The sequence below is a fragment of the Melospiza melodia genome, chromosome 3 (genome assembly GCF_035770615.1).
Source record: "Melospiza melodia melodia isolate bMelMel2 chromosome 3, bMelMel2.pri, whole genome shotgun sequence".
NCBI classification, from domain to species: domain Eukaryota; kingdom Metazoa; phylum Chordata; class Aves; order Passeriformes; family Passerellidae; genus Melospiza; species Melospiza melodia.
Genome location: NC_086196.1, coordinates 41037094 through 41057705, shown reverse-complemented (window position 1 = coordinate 41057705; position 20612 = coordinate 41037094). Strand labels below are relative to the sequence as shown.

The 20612-nt window shown below is 43.3% G+C and overlaps 1 protein-coding gene across 8 annotated transcripts in view; it reads right to left on the bottom strand.

The window, feature by feature from the left end:
• Positions 1-1142: 1142 nt before the first annotated feature.
• The window catches only part of NHSL1 (NHS like 1), a 174389-nt gene continuing 154919 nt past the window's right edge, over positions 1143-20612 (bottom strand). For 6 of the 8 annotated variants that reach the window (XM_063151447.1, XM_063151449.1, XM_063151454.1 and 3 more), the window contains 3 exons: positions 8416-11829; positions 7751-7880; positions 1143-4288 (listed from right to left, as the gene is read on the bottom strand). In XM_063151447.1, the coding sequence (XP_063007517.1) occupies positions 3565-4288; positions 7751-7880; positions 8416-11829 (4268 nt within the window). In that variant the 3' untranslated portion in view covers positions 1143-3564. The remainder of the gene's footprint in view (positions 4289-7750; positions 7881-8415; positions 11830-20612) is intronic. The other 2 variants (XM_063151448.1, XM_063151450.1) reach the window with 1 other exon arrangement.

The following is a 20612-nucleotide window of genomic DNA, read 5'->3' as shown; positions in this document are numbered from 1 at the left end:
CAGTGAAACGGACACCAGAAATAAATCTGACATCTAGCTTCAATAAGGATTCTTGTTTTAGAGGCAAACTGTAGACCAGCTGTAAACTCCAAACAAGCCCTGCGACACTATGATGCATTAAGCAACAGGCTGACAAGTCTGCTTTTTCTCTTCAGCACAACCAAGTTTGCGTATGTGCCCTCCTCTCCTTCTGCTCTGGATGTCTTTAGAAGAGGTTTGCTAAATTTAATCCACAGTTGTAGACCAATAAAACCTCACTGCAAAACCTCCCAATGGAGGAACATTATTGTCTAAGAAAGTAACTTTGAAGTTTTAAGTGCGACAAAATAATGAACCAGTTCTGCCTGCAGGGAGATGACATGGTGACATCTCTGTAAGAAAGTTACATCAGCTACCAAAGTAAGTGTTATTAGCACCATTAAACATATTTCAGCACACCTAAGGTATTTCACTACCTGTAAAATGTAGTCTTGTAGCAACATCAGCAGGGCTGCATAAACACTGTCTTCTGCATGTTAGCCAAAACATGAGCCTTAGCCCAAGTTCACCAAGTTCACCAGATGTGGGTTTTAGAGGAGCATCAAGGCCATCTGTGCCAGAGAGGAAATTCAGCCTGTGCTACATTCAAGTTTAATCTCGTCTACATGCACTGACACTGTGCATTTAAGCCAGGCTTTTCTCAAGAGTTCCCTGCACAGCCCATAAAAACAACTGCAGCATCAGCTGGCCATCACCAGGGAACAAGCTGGCCACGCTCACCCCTACAGGCACTCGATGCAAAGGGCTGCAAATGCTGCAGAAGCTGCAGGCACCAGAGCTACAATTTTGCCCAGTGCATTCATTTTTCACGTAGATGATTCATCTTAGATTTCATCTGTAAACAATTAAACAAAGCCTGAGTGTTATTTATGACACACTGTCCTGTCAGGATGGGGGCACCAGGACTGGCTAGCATTTAGCATGGCTTTCTAAGGGACAGCACCTGCTGTGAAAAGGACTTGGTCCTTTCATGTTTCATGAGATCAGCTGAGCAAGACAGACCAAAGCAACACTGGCAAGATGTTTAGTGCAAAACACTCTGCCACTGCTACCTCTTTGTAACAGAATGTAGTTCAATATTAACAATATCTGAAACAATCTGCTTTATCCAATTAGGTTTTATTTTAATTAAAAAAATCAAATGGTTCTTTCAATATAGTTATCATATGAAAATGGTAGAAAGTTTGCTGCGCACCAGTTGATACACCCTTGTTCCACTGAGTGCAGCTGGATTCAACTTGTCCATTTCACTTCCCACTCACTCTGCTTATAATCTGGTTCTCCAAGAATTTTAGTTTTCTGGGACAGGTTGCAAGTAGGACAGAAGTAATAGAAACACTCACATGACACTGGAAAAGCTTAGGATTATTTGAATTTTTTAGTCTCAGAACTGAGATACCAAAATGGGATGGATGTGTGAGTACACTTTAGTTGTGTCTAAAGTGAATTAGTGAATTTTGCAATGAAAACTGGAAATTAGTAGCTGGATGCATGGATGATGGCATTCAATGGGTTGCCATATGCTGTGGGACACATCTTTTGAAGGAGATTTTAATCGACTCAAAAGACAATATGGCAACTGGCAGGCTTTTACTTTATTGAAGCAAAGTCACAGCATTTTCAGCACTATTCCCCTCTTGTGAAGGGAAGAGTTAAACGAAGGCCCCTGAAATTTACATAACTAACAAGTAAAGGATTGAAGAAAGAGATTACAAGCATATTTCTCTAAAATAAATAATCTACAAAGAGTGCTTTTTCTTCTTAAAAGCAATCTAAAAATGTAAAAATTCTACGGTAAGGAGATCAAAAGATATTTTAACAACTTTCAATATTTACAAACAATACAAAAACTGCGCATGCCATCAAATGATGCAAAATTCTTATTAAAAATTAAAAGCTTCATTCCTACCAAGAACCAAAAACTCCAGCCAATATTTCAGTTTTAATTAATGGTCTTCTTTACAATTGGAAAACCGTTAAATGTTCTTATTATCTGTAAAATATACAATAAAAACGAACCTCACTAAATTATTAAGGTTAAAAAAGAAGAGCAATACTGCAGGCAAATCAAAAAGGAAAGTAACCGTAACTTATTCTTTGGTAACCGAAAGTTAGCAAGTATCTGTATTTCAAGTGATGCAAAGTAATAGTCTCCCCATTTTGACAAATGAAAGACAGATTTCCGGCAAAATACAATTCCCACGTTTCAGTTTTGAAAGACGGGCTCCACCTACAGCTTTGTAGTGCAAGTCAAATTTCTCTTTCTAATTCAGAAACACAACTGTCCTGGTTCCGGCCAGGACAGGGTTCATTTTCTGCAGCAGCCAGACGGGGCTGTGGCCAGGACACAGAGGTTACTCTACACCACCTCAGCACTGCTGGGAACAAGGAAGAGGGGCAGCAGGTCACACCTCACCAGGCTCTGTCACCTGTGAGCCATTCACCTTTTTCGTGCACACTCTAAGCGTTGTCACTGTTACTGTCCATTTTCTTACTTCACTGTTGTTTCCAGTGAATGTTTATTTTATCAGCCCCCAACCTTCACCTTCTGTGTCTCTAATTCTCCTCCCCAGCCACCTGCAGAGGTAAGAGGAGAGGGGAGTGAGTGAGCGGGTACATGGTTTGGAGTGTTGTGGTGGAACACTAAATTGGGGATTACCATTCCTAAACCATGACAGCAACCCTTCCAAATTCTGGCTTCATTCATCTCCCACTTTCCTGATGTCTGCTTGCACCCTCCACACGCATCCAGCTGTTCTAGTTCTCTAAGGGAATACTCCAGTCAAGGAAGCAATTCACCTGGAAATGTGTGTTTCACCAAGTGAAGGTGTGAGGCTGCACAGCAGCCAGTAGTGTGTTACAAAATCAGCTCCCTTTTCCACCTTAACTACACAGTTCATTTTCCCTCAGGAAAAAGAATTAAAAGTACAGTACCCTGGACCAATCCATAACCTGGTGAGCTCACTGCTCGAGCAGGCCATGCTTCATCAAACGCTGGGCCATACCCCTCCAAGGAGCCATGTAACCCCAGCATCAACCCTGCTACCTTCTCTCAGAGGTGAATGTGCCTCATTGTGCCTCCCTCTGCTCAACGAATGCACTATGCTGCATCACTACAATGCTTTTGAAACAAATGTCCAGCTTGTACCACAGGAGCCTTCGCATTTCAGGCTTATTCCCAAATTTTGCTTGCACAATTGCAGTCTTAAGAAAAAGAAAAACTTCACACCCCTACAGACTCTGAGAAAACTTCCCCACCCCACCCCACAAGAGGACTTCTAAGGCTTTACACAAAAAATTCAACTGTTAACATTCTTCAAGCCACAGACCACTCATTCAAAGCAAGTGCTCCCCATCCCAACCCAACCATGCAGAACCATCGTCGCTTTAGCATTTAAACATACACATGCAGTTCGTGGAATAAATGCTCAGCAAAGTAACCTTGTCCTGGTCTGGGCTTTCTTCTGGAATCTAGTCCCTGTAATTTTCTAGACTAATATCCAATGCCTTTTGTCACACTGCCTTTTAACTTTCTTCAGCTGAAGAGTTTAGATACTTCCTTGAAGCACCTGGTTGAGTCATTAAGTCTACATGGGCTGGATCCAAGGTCTCCTTGCAGCCTGCCTCCTCAGCATACGGGAAGTCATTCATGTCCATTTCATCACTGTTAAACATATCAAGCTGCCCCTCTTGCTGCTCTTCCAAAGTCCTCCGGACCCTGCCCTCGGACTGTTCCACCACTTCCCCATCTCCTTCACTAATGACAGTCATGGGGCTGCTCTGGATGCGGTTGCGGACGCTGTACTTGCTGCTGGCAGCAGACGGGGGTGTCCGTGACCGGCCGTACCTCGTGCCAGAGAAGGACATGCTCCTTGGCATCAGGCCCTCACTCTTGGCCCACTCCTCCTGGGCCCGTTTGCTCTTGCTGGGCGAGCAGCCGGCAGGGCTGTCGGAAAGGTCGGCGGGGGCGTCCGTCTTCGGCCGGTGGAACCGCGGGTCCGTGTTCTTCAACATCTCTGCTGCGGACATGCGGGAACTGGTGTCACAGCGACTGCCTTTCTTCAGCAGCAGGGCCTTGAAGTTGTCATTGCTGGTGCTGCTCTTGCGAACGCTCCTCTGGATAGATCCGGCCTGTTTGAGGGTAGCTAGGTTTGGGGAAGCACCAGTGGGAGTTATGGGGGGCGACGGAGAATGGTTGCGGGTACGGTCGTCCTCAGAATCTTTACGGCCAAGGACTTTCCTTTTGGATCTGAGTTTGAAACACACACACAAAAAAAAGAGGATGACACAAAAATGAAAATTTTTACCTCCTCTAATTAAACTCAGTTTAGAGGGATGACAATGAATTTAAGCTAAAGCAGAGACAGGGAAAAGGGAGAAGTGATCTAAATCTAAAGCATGAGTAAGAACACCACCAGAACTGTACAGGCACTAATGCAGGAATTGAAGGTATACGTTTATTACTCTTTTTCTGCAGATCTGGAACAATGAAACTACTAAAACTGGCAATACTGATGTTCAAAACACTTTAGTAAATTTAGTGAATCGGGTTTTCTGGAGTCAATATTCAACTGCTCAGACTGATGTGCTATACAAATTTATACTCCATGCTGTTTTTCTGTTAATTTGGGGACTTGATTCAAAATACGTCATCTAGAGTATGTTTTGTTTTGTTTCATTTTACAGTTTCACACTCTCTGGAGAATTTGAGGTGTAGTTTAGTTCACTTTCCTTCAGAAAAAAAGGACACAGCAAAGCACTGCTGCTGAAGATGGAGCAAAGGGAGCCACATGTGACAATTCTAAATTAAATTATTGTAAAACCCCGTCCCTAATCCAAATACTAAATAAATAGAGAAAAAACCTTTCCAGCTCCTCTCAATATGCACAGATAAAATTCACAGTTATGTTGGTGCTCTGTCATTGCAACTTTCAACTAAATGAAGGAGAGACCAACTTCCTGACAAGAAAGTTATCTTTCCAAATGGAAGAGCGGAGTGTTTGTCTATTTAGATGCGAAGTGCAGGGACAACACACACACAAAAAAAAATTAAGAGATAACCATGGAACTGGGAATATGTGGAAACTGGACTTTTACTGCCTCATTTTCATATTTCTAGAAATCTTAAAGAAATGTACATGCCTAGTAGCTGTAATACAGCTGCTTTGTTTCTTTGCTGACTGAGCAAGAATTAATTAAAAAGGATTGTATAAAGCCTAATTTTAAATATGGTATTTTGGCAGAAGCTTAAAACAAGTCAACAGACTTCTTAGAGATATAAAATTATCATCCTATAAACTCCATATTCATTTTTATCAGCATGTGTTCAACCCAGACCATTCCCCTTGTAAAACAGATTTCTACTTAATGTGATCTTTAGCTTTACTTTCTTAAAAGCCTTGAAATTTTGCCAAGGCAAGCTCAAATGTGTTCATGCATCGCAGCCTACTGATAATTAAAAAACCCCTGAAAACAAAGAAGCAGGATCCATCAGCTGAGTAGGTGGCAGCAACAGACACTGCTATAGGCTGTGCCAAGACTTTGGAGCAATCCAGTCTCTCCCCTAAGTGGTGAAGTTTATGCATAACTCACTTGTGATGCCCCCACAGGCAGCTGCACCAGCTGTTATTTTCAGCAGCTGCTGCTGCCTCCACCTGTCCTTCTGGAATAAGAATGTAATGCCAATGTCCATTCAGCCTGAGAGTGAATGGACACAGAAGACAGCAAAGAGACAGAGTGATGACTTCAGGAGCAGCCAATGTGGGAACCTCATCTAGATTTAACTGTGCCTTTGCGCCGTAGGCAGCAGATGATTTTGGTGCTCGAATGCTCTGCGAGTCTGTATGTGAACACTTGTGTGCATTTGTTACAGGGGAAAGATTTTCCTTCATTACGGTTTTGGCTGCCTGTGGGTATCTTTAAACACTGCAGTGCTGGGGTTGTACTGTTACCAAACCCCAAATTAAACTTTAAAAAAGAAAAAAATCAGTTACAAGGATCTGCACAGAAAGACTATTATCGCAGCTTGGAGTGATGTGGTAAGACTGTGAATGCAGTGCAGAGCAGTCAGTTTGCTGTCAACACCTGGCCAGCTTTTCTCAATACGTATGAATTATGGAAGAAACTTGAAATTAAGAACCAAATTTGGTTTTGGTGGCTTTTCAGACACAGACAGGATATATGTTCAAACAAAACTATTACTTAAAACTTCGGACTGTTCTTCCTGTCCTTAATGCACATACCACTAAATTTCTTATCTTGCTCCAAATTATATATTCAAGACTGCCAATTACTGAAGCAGTATCGCATAGAAACAGTGCGGGAAAACCAAAACTTTTTTTACTAATTAGCAATCAAGGAAGAAAGTGGTTAAAGTCCAAAGCCAGCAAAAGCAAGGTCATAATCAAAAAATGTGTCAAGCAGTTCTAAGTATGTCACATCCAGTTCCATTGTCCATTTCCCCACAAACTAATGAATTACAAATATGTGCATACCACAGAAATCCAGTGTCTATCTGCATACACAAAGGAGAATGGCTACTGGCCAGAACACCCCATTCTTAAGCCAGATTTGACACAGCTCTAGAGAGTGCCATGCAACATGAATGCAACAGATCGTTTTCAGAATGGCTCATACAGGCCAAGTCCTAAGGGCTAACAGTAAATTATAAAAAGTCAGTATTATATACATGTAGTTTTTGTAAGATCTGGAAAAGACTTGTTTCAAAAAATGAAAAAACCATAGCATCTGCATCCAGAATGCTGCAGCCCCGCAGCCGCTCTCTTCCCGTCCCTCATTCCCGATGCACAGCTGTGCAGACGGAGTGAGCACCGGGATAATTCCCCACTGCCGGGCAGGAGGCGGCCCCCCTGCGGCTTGCAGAGCGCGGCGCAGCCACGCGATGGCGCTGTCGCCACGCCCAGCCCGGCCCGGGCGGCTCCGGGAGCGCCGCTCCGAGGGACCCGCTCCGGGCTCCGCCTTTAGCGCTCCTGTCCTGGCCCTGGGGCTTTCTCGGGCTTTCTTCTTCCTCAGCACCTAACGTGAACAGCACATAAATCTAGCTGCCATTCGGCATGATTCTGTTTTCAAGGGAAATGAATAATGCCATTAACAATAGAGCCAGTACTGCACATTCCATTCATGAACCAGTTTGACACAAAATACCCGACCTCAGGCTGGATTATGGCAAACTATAATCCAGCGTTTGCCATATGTTTTGCCATATGACTGACATGTTGTGTTACTTGCCAGTTTCAGCCACGCTTGCCATGAAGCATTAGCGTTGAGCCTCTGTCCCAAACTGCACCATATAAGCAGCGAAGAGAGTAAAAAGAGATGGAGAAGAACGAGAATGAAAACAAAAAGATACACAGAAAAAGCAACAGTAGAGTTAATATGGCAGATTGAGAACAGTACAATAAATACTAGACGTAAATTGATATTTTAAAGGGCAAGGTATTTATAATATAATCTACATCCATTTAATCTGGTTGGGTTTAGTTCAGAATGGATTAAATACATTTATAAAACAATAACATGCAAGTTCTTTTCCTCATCTTTTTCACATATAGCCTTAGTAGAAAGTTGATAAATATGTGCTTTCTGTTAAAGCCATGACTGTTGTAATTGGATGTTCAACAAAACCATGTTAAATTTACTTCTGAGAGACCTACCAGGACTGACAGTAGAGGAAGGGCAGTTTCTACAGTACCTGTGAATGGCTGCAAAAAGATCCTCAGTAGTCCTTGGTCTTGCTGGTGTTGCCACTCCGTCTGTCTCTTCCCCATAACCACTGCTTGGCAGGAATGAACTACTGGCTGTGTCTGACTCAAACACCTCCACTACGCAAAGAGAACGAACAACACAGTCAGTCTGTCGTGCGAACCCCACGGGCACACAGTCCTGAAACCAGCCCTTGCTGCCTCCAAGGAGAAGCATCCGATGGACTGAGTGAGTGCAGCGCAGTCATTACTGTGATTTCAGATCAACGCTTGCTTAGGGAACTGCAGTGTGTGAAATACACGCCCGTGCTTGCTCACGCATAACAGGCGGAGAACAGTAACAAAAGAAAATTTGTAGCATTTCCACTAAAATGCAAAACCAGTATTAACAAATGAACTCCTTTCATAGCATGCTCTAATACTAGCGTGGTTAAATAAATCATCATTTTCTTTCCATGTCTGTAACAATGAGAAGTCAGAAAGGAATTCTATGAAATGTCATACAATATTCATCAGATCCCTGCAACTTTTTTTGTTTTAGTTGTAACAATCACAAGAAGATCTGCCTTCTACAGAATGCCACCTCAATGCTAGGATCCCCACCTTTTAAAATAGCTACTGCTGCATCTGAATTAGTCAGAGAAAAGAGACTCACCACTTTCGTTCTCTTGAGACGGGTGCCCGTCAGTGTTACTGCCACTGTCTTGGCTGCTGCCTGAACTGCTTCCTTCATCAAAAGCAGACTGCTCCTCCTGCCTGGGTTCCTCTTGAACTGGTGATGCAGCAGGCTGTACCACAAAGGCATTCGCTCCCACTGTCTCAGAGAAGGTGAATCCAGCAGCTCCTCCCTCAGGAACCAGGCTGCCAGAGTCCATCTCGCTAGAACCGAGTCCATCTGTAAGACAATTTCTCGCCTCCTCAGAGTGTGCAAGCACAGCGTCTCTCTTAGCTGGGCTTCTGGCAGTATCACCCACTTCAGCTGCTTTCTCCACTGTAAGGTCTAACTGTGGAGGTGGAACCAGAAGGAACAGTTTGGGTTTCTTTGAAATAGGAGGTGGTTTCTTGCTTGGCAATACTCCCTGAGTCTTGTCAGGAGATGCTGGTGATCCCTGAATTGACATGCCAGAAGGGAGGTCTTCACTCTGCACTGAGGACTCAGGTGTGTCATCAGTGGCTGACCCCAGAGCATCATCTTCAGAAGATTTCTTTGCACCTACTGCACTCACAGGCTTTTGATCACTGTCAAGTACAGATGTGTTATCAGAGAGAATGAGAGGAGAACCCCGAGACAGTGTTTGAACCGCATTTTTAAATGAGGTGCCTTGAGTTTTCACCTCCTCATCACCTAAGCTAGTACTGAGTTTTAGTGAGAGAGATGGCTTTAGCAAAGACTGTGATGATGAATTTACAGTACCCTTCTCCTGAGAGGTGGTTTCAGAAGCAGATTCAGTTGACGATTCACCTTCTGTCGATTTTTTCACAGACCTCAACTGCACCATTTGCAGTGCTTTGGTGGTTACTAATGGCATCACAGGTCTTGATGAATCTTGCCTGTTGAGTGGCTGTTTCACTGGACTGTAGCAGGAATCCTCCTGGTTGCGTTTCTTAAAAGAATACAGTGGGTATATTGCTGCTGCACCTTTTGTTATTTTGGGATCAAGCGGTGGGGCTGGTGGTGGGACAGCCAAGGGGCAAGAAGGAGGAGGAGGAACAGGGGAAGAGAATGAACTGATGGAGGCTTCTTGAGGAAACCATGGGACAGTCTGAGCAAAGGCAGAACTTACACTGGCTTCTGGTGGAGGAGGGGGGAACGTGGGTGAGGTCGACAATGGTGACAGATCCATTACTTCTGCTGGAGGAGGAGGAGGAGGAGGAGAAAGCTCAGGACAATGCTGAGATGTTGGAAGAGGAGGTGGTGGAGGTGCACCAGAATCCACAGGAGGGCTCATGGCAGGGTCCAGTTTCTTCACACTCACACTCCCTTCAGTAGATGTATTTGAAGAAAGAGAAGTGGACGACGAAGACATGGAGACCGAAGACAAAAGAGAGGACTTCCTTTCAGGCACTTTAGGCTTCAGCTTGGATTTCCCATTTCCTGATGATGCAGACTTTACAAGTACAGGCACTGGAGTAAGCGCAGTGGGTGTGTTGGACTGGCTGGAGTACCCACTCGATGGCGATGTGACGCGGTGGGATTTCTCCGGAGAAGCACTCTTTGGTTTGGCCAGTCCACTGGGCACTTGTGGCACAGAAGCCCTTGAGCCATCGCTGAAGTGGCTGATGCTGTAATCGCTGAGAGCAGACGAAGTACTGGCAGAATGGGTCACAGGAGATTTCACCTGGTCATCTGCCACCGCAGCATAGTCGCTGTAGTAACCCCACTGGTCAGCATACTCCGACTTTATGCTACTTGTTTCACTCTGGGAGGGAGTGACTGTGCAGATGGAGTACAGGTTTGGAGCAGTGGTGGACATCATGCTGCTGCTCGCACTGACCGAGCTTTGGCTGCGTGAGCGCAACACCCAGGGATCCTCATAATCACTGCAGGGGCTCTGGGAAGGGGAGCTGCCATTTTTGCACTTGAGATTCAGCTGCAGAGAATGCTGAAGAGTGGCAATGAGGGTTTCATCAAGTATCTGTCCATTGGATTGGGCTTTTTTCTTAGGAATCCTTCTGAGTGAGTCTGTTCTGGATGGTGGCAAAGGTGGCTTCTTAGCCTTTTTCAGTGAGATGTTTCTTGCAAGGGATTTGTCACCTTGGCCTGAGTGATCAACCTGAAGCTTCTTCTCCTTTTCTTCAAAGACATTTATCACGCTGTCTCTGGGGTTCTCAAAACCATTAGTACTATTGCATGGCATGTCTGCCTTCAGTCCAGAGTCCATATGCATGGAGCCATAATAGCCATCATGGTCCACAGAATACAGGGAAGTAGAATCATCCCTGACTGACGTCCTCTCCAGGCTGCTGCTGCTCAGGTTGCTACGGGGCGTGGCACAGCCTGGTGTTGTACAAACCACCTTGTGTGAAGGGGTCTCGCTGCTCTCCGAAGACTTGTACAGCCAATGCTCCGTGCTGCTCACGGCTGCCTGCGCTCGCTCCCCAGAGTAGCTGGATTCGCTCCGACCATCGCTGTCCTGGGAAGGGCTTGCTAAAGCAGCGGTGTTCCTACAGCTGTAGCTCATGCTCTGCGACCCAGCCTCTGCATTCCCAGGAGTGCTCAGAGAGACAGCGGAGTCACCGAGAGAAAGCATCATGACAGTGTTAGATGGGATGGTATCTGAAGTCTGTGAGTGACGTGTGGAGCTACTCTCACTCCAGTTACCACTTGAAGAATGGTGATCTTCTTTCCCACTTACTGCACTGCTGGCAGCAGGATTGTCTCTTGGATTTGGAAAGGCAGCAGAGCTGGACATTTTACTATCCAATGATCCAACACTCTGGGCAGCATGAATAAGGATAACTTCCGAGGAGGATGACATTGTTGCATTGGGTATGATGCTTGTTGAGTAAGTGGCATGAGGAGAGACCACACATGCTGGGCTTGAGGACTTCTCGCTGTCACAGCTTCTCACCTCTTGGGACTTTGGCCTTGACGGGGTCCCCATCGTGGGATTAATCCTCAGATGCACAACACTATCATCCACTTGCAATTTACTTATCTGGTGGGGTAAGGTGCCAGCAATGTCTTCTGTCTGCCTTGACATCATGCTCTGTGTCTCATCAAGGGACTGCAGAGACACTCTCGCACCAACCCGAGGCAAGCTGTGAAAACCTATGTCGTTATTTTGGCGAGAGGCAAATATAACTGCAGCAGAATCGCTCATCACCGACATGTTTCCAGATGAGCTGGAGAACTGAGACATCTGGGCTGCAATGCCTTGTCCTTTCTGTGCTCGTATTCGTCTCATTGAAGGGGGCACAACTTTAACTTCCTCCGTCTGGCAGCTGGTGTCCTTGGTTTCAGAGCGCTGCATGGCGGAGCGGTAGCTGTCTAGTCTGCCTAGCGTGGAACAGTGATCTGGAACATACATGGAATGCCCTCGGAAATCACTTTGGCCAGTACCAACTGCTGGAGTCAAAAATAAAATAATTATTTCCTGAAGCGCAAATTCACATTTATCTTCTCACTCATTTAAAAAATACAGCAACTCAGCAAACTGCTCGACCCCCATCCTCCTGCAGGTTTATGCCTTCTGAAGAAGAATCTGCAACAATGGATTTTGCAGAGGCATAATCTGTTTTCTGCATTTCTCTTCCCTTTTTCCTTATTACCAGGAACCTTCAGCTTACAGAATCGTCTGCGTTCCTGCTGCACATTCGACACATGAAATCCTCTGTTTATGACATGGTAATAATTTCCATAGTAATCAGTTGTGTCAGAAACCAAGTGGTACTGTTTGACTTCCAGTAGGCAACGCAGCAGGAACAGACAAAAGCCTGAGAAACGTGAAGTGTGTTCCCATGCTAATGCCTCATGCAATAAAGAAAAGGGGAAGGAAATCTGGAGACTAATATGAATACAAGGATCTACTTTTTACAAGCATTACACTTCAGAAAAAAATGTTCAGGAGACACAGAGAGCTCTCCAAGTCCTGTAATTTGTCTGAAAGAATGCTAACACATGGAAACATGCACTGTTTTACCACAAGTAATACATACACTGTAACAGCATTCATATAAGCATTATCCAACACTGCAAAGAAAACCATCAGGTAACATTTCTCCATACAACTACTTTCTATTTATCATAAAGGAAAAACAGTAAGAAAAAGGGGAAAAGAAAAACTGGGGAAAAGAAACAGCTGGTATTGATGATTGTCTCATCCTCAGCACCATCAGGAAATAAAAAAATTATCACTTTTTCTAAAAGAAGGAATGATCACATATTGGCATAACTCCTCCCAACCCCCAACTTTGAAGACAATGGAAACCAGTTTTAGCTCAATATATAGTTATCACTGGGTCAACAGAAAGGATTTTAGGGCTCTTTTAAATTTACAATTTTATTGGTAGCCACCTTTTAAAATCAAAAAGCAGAGGATTGCTTTAAAATTAGTCTGTGTAAGGCTGTTGCTTTTGAATTCGGTTGCATTGCTGTATAAATAGCAAGAGAGAGAAAGGCATGCTGCTGGAGATGCTGGTAAGGATGCTACACATATGTCACTGTGGGGGAGAACTGGTTATTTCAAGTCTCTGCCTTAGTGAGTCTCAGGAGCAATAAAGTAGCATGCCTGAAAGGAATGTTCTCCTTTCATATTTACTACATGAAACTGCATTGGGAGGATAGGTATTCTTATCATGCAGCTTTAAAAACACCACTTAAAGGACATTTAATCATCCTCATTCTTGGCAGGCAAAAGAGGCATTTAGGGTAAGGAAAAGAGGGCTCTGAAAAGGCTACAGTTAAAGCAGCACACACAAAAAAGATTGTTTACTTCTTTTCCTCAGGCATGTTAGTAGTCTTTCAGCAGCTTGAAGCCTAGTTAGCTTGCTTTGTGAAAATTCTCTTGCTCTCATAAAAATGCAGCCTCTTTCTGCTTCTGGTAGATGTTTGCTGCAAAGCTAGATACTCAGATGCTGGCAAATGTCTTGGATAATCTAATATGAGATACTGTCAGAACAGATGGACTACTGCAGCCAACCAAGAGAGAGATTTGCATATTCTGTATACAGTTACTGAACTGTACAGTAAGAAAAATAATCATCCTTTCCAGGTATATTTTTTTTCTATGGAATCAGTGCACCCCTTTGGTTAAGACAGATAAAAGCATCAAAACAGACATTACAAATGTTTCTGGAACCACGACATAACCAATTTTAACTGTTGGTCAATTAAAAATATCTGGTAACAAAAATCTGCATGCCGAGACATGTAAATAACCAAAGAGATGGGGTATTTTTCTTCTTCTGTGAAACACACACATGCACACAAACACACATGCAGATGAGACAAAAGGATTATGCTGGTGGAGAATGAAGCTGTCAGCATTACAGCAAGTATTTGATACTGTCACACACTGACCTGTGGCTGAGAGCATGTGTATGTAGCATGTCTATACTGTATTCACAGAGGAAGCTAAATGCACTCTCTTTCACAAGCAGTATAATGCAGATGGGTGTTTTATGTCTGTTCAAAATGTTACTGCTAGAGAAGGTAAATAGCAAAGTGAATCAATGCTGGACTTGCTAACCTCACCTTCTCCTTCCAAAATAAGGAGAGTTAGAATCATGTATTGGGACATAATGGCAAATGCACAGTGATATCTGAAAAAGAAAATTAATGGCACTGAATAAAAAAGGCCATTGAATAAAGGAGGCCACTGATGGCTATACCAAAATGCCTGGTGCAGCAGCTCCTGCCCCTTCCCTTGGGGCACTGCTGGCTGCCCCAGCCAGAGCAGCACAGTAACAAGAGGGCAGCATCCACAACCAGCTGCAGCATGCTGCTGAGAACCAAAGCTTACCCACGTTTGTTACCAGAATAGATGTCAATTATGGTCCAGCCTAATATGCTCTGGGAAACTGCATAAATTGACTCAACAGCAGTAAATGTTCCCAACCTCAGTACTACTGCAGGGAAGCCCATCAGGGCAAGTCTTTGCACTGGTGCAAAGACTGGCCTCTTCTAGTTTGAATGATTCAGAGCCCAAATAAACAGAGGATTATGGAGGGCAAGACAGCCCAGCTTCAGACATTTAAACTACAGGGCAACATTCTTACATCGCTCTATGGGCTATGGTCAGGGAAGGAATTTTGCATTCTTGTTACCATTACAGGAACATAACTCTGAGGTTTTAAATTTTGGGTTTTTTTAGAAAAGCAGCATATTCTAAAACTCTATCAGCTTTGGTTTTGGCTTTACATGTATGCACAAGCTCATGCAAAGCTGTGAGGATTTAGTCTTTTTATAGTTCTGTTTTCTGAAGAGGGACAACAGAAATCTGCAGGGAAAACGGTTCAAAAAACCAAGCAGAGGAACATTTAAGACTCAGGTATACTGGTAAAATGCTGAGGTGTTTATGATTTTGGTGAAATTCATAGGATGGTAACAAGGAGTATTTTATTTGCAATTAACAAATGCACTGTAAAACCCTCACTCACTTCCAGAGTAATACTGGAAAGTAATGATTTTTAAACCCCCTTAAAATCTTTGTTGGTACTACAGCTGGAAGACAATCCCACTCTAAGGGACAGCTCAAGCCTTTGACTAAGTACACTGATAATGCTAGGTCTGTCAGAAAACACCTACTTAAATAAATAGCAGTCAGAAGACAGAAGATACCTGCAACACGAAGATCCTTGAACAGAACGAGATCTTTTAAAGAATACCATCTCTAAGTCCTTCTAGTTGCAGGGAGAATGTGTGAGCAGACAGCAGCAAAAAATGCTGCAGAACCAGACATCAGGTTACAGATGCTGAACATTATGAAGTCAGAAGTAGCTGCAAACTGGGTGCATGATAGATGTGGCTGAAAGTAACAATTATCCTGTCTGCCCTTTGCATCATCCTGCATCAAGCAGCACTGCAGTCAGTGCTGTGTCCACCACAGGAGACCTGTATCTATGCTCTTTTCTTTTTCATTACCCTACTATGCTGCAAATCTCTCCTAATTAGGGCAAATGCTCTTCACTCATGTGCACGTTTAGTGCAGGCTCCAGCAGCTAGTGAAGAACACCCACTCTGTGGATTCTGGTAGTCACTGCTGTGGCACATTAGAAAGGACAGGGATCGAGAATGACAAATTTGGCAAATTTGATGGGTAAGAAAGTGTGTCTGTGTATAATCCCTGGGGCCTAGATACTAGCAGCCCTGATGTGACTCCTGCTGATCTGGTGGCACCAGCAGCTCACTGCAGAGAATCACATGAAAGTTCCTCTGCATTGAAATGAGCAGGGGAAACTGAGGGTTTGAAAAGATAAACAGCTGTGTGTGTTGGTGTCACAAAGCAGATGCCTGTTTCAACGAGAACAAAGAAGTAGTCTCTGTTACCTTCTGACTAACCATTTCTAATGTAAGCACTCGTCTCTTATGCCACAGGCACATTCCTAAGGTGTGTTGCTCTCACTGCCTCCTTATGCCCCACCTAGCAATCCTCCTGTAAACCTGGTAAACTGGCTAAGTCACTGTGCAGGCACCACAGTTTAATGTTACAAAAACCCCCCAGAGATTCTTATTTTGCTCTACCCCAGCAATTAGAAACTGAGTGATTTTAACAGACACTCAACAAGAAACAGACAAGTACACTGGGCTTATGGCAATTTTAAGGAATTTTCACTGCACTGCATGAAGCATCTGTAATCTCTCAGAGGGGAAGAAAAATATTGCAGTGAATCCTCTGAAACTTTTCAGTACTGCCAGCTAAAAAAAAATCCTGAATATGTGCACATGTCACTGCCACCCTGAGAGGGAGAATTCTGATGTAAATATTGGGAATTCAAGTTTTCTTGATTCTGATAGTTTCTCCAACCTAACAGCCTCTGGTGAAATTTATATTCTTGGCATCTGTGTTTTTCATCCTCAGTATCAAAAAGCAGATTATACCAGCTTTCTAACATCTGATATATAGATGGATAGTGCTGGAAACATACAATCGTGAAAAACTCTAGGTAGAAACCCAGTGTTAGTCAAAACTATATATAACAATAACTTTGAAACAGAGATATTCTCTCCAAAGACTGCTGAAGTTCCAAACAGAAGCAGGTGCAGAATTCCTCGGCTGGAACAGCTGGGTATTTGAGTGGTATTTCTGTAGGACCAATGGGTATCTGGGACTTTTCTTACCTATGGGACCTGAAACTTGAGTGACTGCTAGCCCTGGAGGGAATTAACTGGAGAAGAGTATCAATTAAGAGGCGTTTTTACTAGAACAGCTGAGTTTCCAAAGGTCTGAAGGACTCATTTGCCCCCATATTGCTGAGATGGAATTGCTTCTTCTCAGGCATGTCAACGGAGAGCTTCAACAGTCCCAAATGACACCTGAGACACCAACTGGTACCACCAGGGGTTTGAGCTGCACAGCCAGAAAGCAAATTAAGGGCTGACAGTTGAGGCGTCAGTCATTTCCATCCCTATGACTGACATGACATCCTATAGGTGAAAGTGAGCTACTGAAAAAGTGAAGTAGGAAAATAAGCTGAAAAAACTGTATGAGGTCATTCTGACCCTTTGAACCTTTAGGTCAAGAAGGGGGGGAAAAAAAGTACATGGGGAAAGAAAATCACAGAACCAAAAAGACTATGAATTGCATCTGTAAGATGTAAAAAAAAGGACTGGATCTGTAAGATGGAAAAAAAGGATTTAAATAATCCATATTTATTTATAAATAAATAAAAGGATATAAAAAAAGGATATAAATAATCCATATTTAAGCATAAAATTAGAAGACATTTTTGGAAACCAAGAGGACAGAAACTTTTGGTTTTGGGAATAAAAAAACCCCATCAAAATGCCTGTCAGAAGAAGGAGGAATAAAAAGGCAGAAAAGGTAAAGATATTTTCCTGTCCCCTGTTTTGGTGAGGTATGTTTATTAGGAACTGTGGTGGAACTGATAGTCAGGTCTGAGACGTGCTCCTCCTGCAAGACAGGGAAGGAGTCTGGGACACCAGCAGCTGCCCACTGGTGTCTGGGACCGCACTGGTGCAGAGCTCTGGAGAAACACTCATGTTACTCAGGTAACTTGGAACTCCCACAAAAGAAAGTTAGCGTGAGCCAGGCCCTAGAGCACTGACACAAAGAAGGGACCATGGAAAGGTGGAGAGAATTTTGCTGCCTTCACTTCCTCTGGAGAGCTGGAATGCGTGAAGGGAGCTGATGATAACCAAGAGCCAAAAAATGAGCAGGGCCAGTGACAGGTTCTTCCAGAGAGGTGCTCATCTCTACCAAACTTCTGTTTGGGAATCATCTTGTCTGAGGGGAGAAGGTACCATCTGAAGAAGACATCTAGAGACAACGGATAATGGCAACAGAGCAGAGAAACCAAGAGCACTTGAAGTAAAACGTCTCAAAGTTTCTCGCTCTTTCTGCTGTTTTGACCCAACACTGACTCCATTAAATATGTATGCAATATTTATGTTTTGTAAGACAAGGAAGGTAATTCAGAAGTATGCAGAACTAATTCTTTTTCATGGCCGTGTTTGGCAGAGAGAAAAATGCTTTGCCTTCTGTTACTTTGGTGTCACTCTGCTAAACAGTATTGAAAGGGTGCTGCAGTTAAAAAGCAACTTCAAAAAGGAACTGCCATCTCTAAACTGGTAGACACTTCACATTCTTACTGTGTCTCAGAATCCCATCTATCACATTGCATTTTATTTATGCAGAATTCTTAATGCAGAATTTTCCAGTCTACTCAGAGAGACTGGTTCATCACTGGAAGACACCTGTGAAAACACAACAGCATTTCAATGCTAAAAAGCAGGAATGTTTAAAGATACTTTGAGCACACGGGTGAAGCTAATGTTTCCTTTCAGTATGTCTGGCTAAGTTCTATGAGGGCACCACATCCGGTGAGCTCAGGCCAGCAGCCAGTGCAGGCTTTCTCTTCTGCCTGGTCTCCTGTTCCAAAGGACCCAAAGCAGCCAAGGGAGAACCCCAGCAGCTTGGCCTCACAAAAGTTCTTCCAGGCTCTCTCACAAGAAATGAAAATAGTCCAAGCCTGGTTGAAGCTTTGAGGTTCTCTCAAGTTTCTGCTTCCTTCTGAAGGATAAACAAGAGGTTACAAGAATCTGCTGTATATGTTGGTTATTTAGCCTGCACGCAGCAACTCTAGTGTACCAAGGGACTTTAATCTTTGTACAAATATTATAACCATTCACAGCAATGCTTTAGGGAAGAAACAAAGAGATTTATTCAGCTGAAACCACAGGGAGAATGTCAATAGGCATAATGCAATTGCTTGATTTGGAGTTTAGTCCGGATACTTGTTCCGATCAAATGAACTGTGGAATGTCTTAAAACAACTCCTTGTTTGTTTTGGGACAGCGTAAGAGAAATAGGGAATGGACTGCTACAGAAATATTTGGGGAGTGACAGGGGAGAAAAGGCAGAAAGAAAAGTGCACTGAAGAGGGATGGGGAGACGTGCAGCTATTCCCAGCCTTGCCAGCAGCCTGGTGGCTGACTGGCTAGGTCACTTCACTGCAGCATGTCTGGTCTCCCCAGGTATAAGATGAAGACACTATCACTCTTTTCTAGTGCACCTTCTGTCCTGTGATGGAAACCAATACGCTAAGAGGATGGATACTGCTGTCACAGAGTACTCCTGGCATATAATTTGCTCCCTGGAAGAGATACAACCACCATGGAAGTAATATGGAGCTCCTCAGACAACTTATGCCCTAAGGCAGATGGCTGAAGCCCCATGTGCCTGCAGGTTAGGAGTAGGGGAACCGTCCAGAGAGAGCTACTACAGCAGGATACTGCCAGCCCACAATTTAAAACAGAAGCCAAGGAAAACCTTCAAGCAATGCAACGTGAAATGTGCTCAGCACAGACATGAAAGACGAAAATCAAGGTAAAAACTTGTCACCCTTAGCAAACAGATTGGCAAGTCATAAACTTCTTTGAAGGTACTGATTGAAGAATTCTTTATAGGATAGATGCCAACAGCATTCTCAGTTTCCTCCACCAAATACAACTACAGTTGATGTTTTCAAGCATGAAACATCTTTTTGAAGTGGTCATAATGTAACCTTAACATTTTGGAAATGCTTTCTTGAGGCAGTGGATTCCCATGGCAGGGCACTGTTTCATTACAGATACTGAAGGAGCACAGTTCGACTCACAAACTTCTCTGCACGAAATTGTCTGTTTCTTGCCCTTCTCTGTGCGAGACCCTCTAGCTCATTTCAAACCCATCCAAACAAGCCACAGATTTTTGCTTCTGTTTCTGAAAAATCCAGAAAAATAACCAAGAACTGAAAACATGATTAAAAAAGAAATAGCTGCAACATGCAAGGTAGTAAAATTTACTGAAATCATCAATATATGAGATGATTTCACATGCAAAGCACCAAAATGAAGTTCTGCCAGACTATTTTAAAACATATTCCTCCTCTACAGAGAGGAAAAAAAAAAGGGGGGGGAAGAATATTTAATATTTTTATCTGTGAAGTTATAACCTGGGAAAAGCTGAAATAAAAAAAAAATAACACAATTTAAATCAAAGAATTCTGCAAAGTGTGAAAGATCTGCCAAAATCCAGATTGCTTGATCAGCTTTGAATTCACATCTACTACCAAGTGGGAAGAAGATAGGTCACATTTACAATACCTCAGGCAGTCCTCCTTCTTAATAAATGCAACTTACCTGGCTTATTAGCTTTTCCATATATTCTACAGGAAGTTCCCTTTCCTTTAGAATATAAGGAATAGCTAATAAACCCAGGTAAGTTACTCCAGTCATGTAACACTGATACTTAAGGGGTTGCCAACACTGAACCGGAAAAGAGGTTTTCCACTTTTGATGCAATCCTCTGCAGGTTCAGGAAGGCATCCATAAATTGATTTACTCCACTAAGTAATTACTCACAAGCCAAAATGTCTGCTCACTTCAGTTTTGCTTTGGTGAACATCCTGGAGAAGATGATCAAATCTGAAGGAAACCATTAAAGTCCAGACACCTTACAGCCCTGCAGGTTTTCATTGTACCAGTACACCATTTTCCAAACACCTTGTTCCCTTTAACAGATGGAAGTGAACAGATTAAAGGTCCCAGCTTCCCAATGCAAGAGGTGGCAAGGAGGCACACACATATTTGGAACTGAAATAGGCTATCAGACTGTATTTGGTTTCATGAGCACTGGTGATGATAATTAGTCGAGTAATGATAAGCAGTGACAATGAACAGTGGATGGA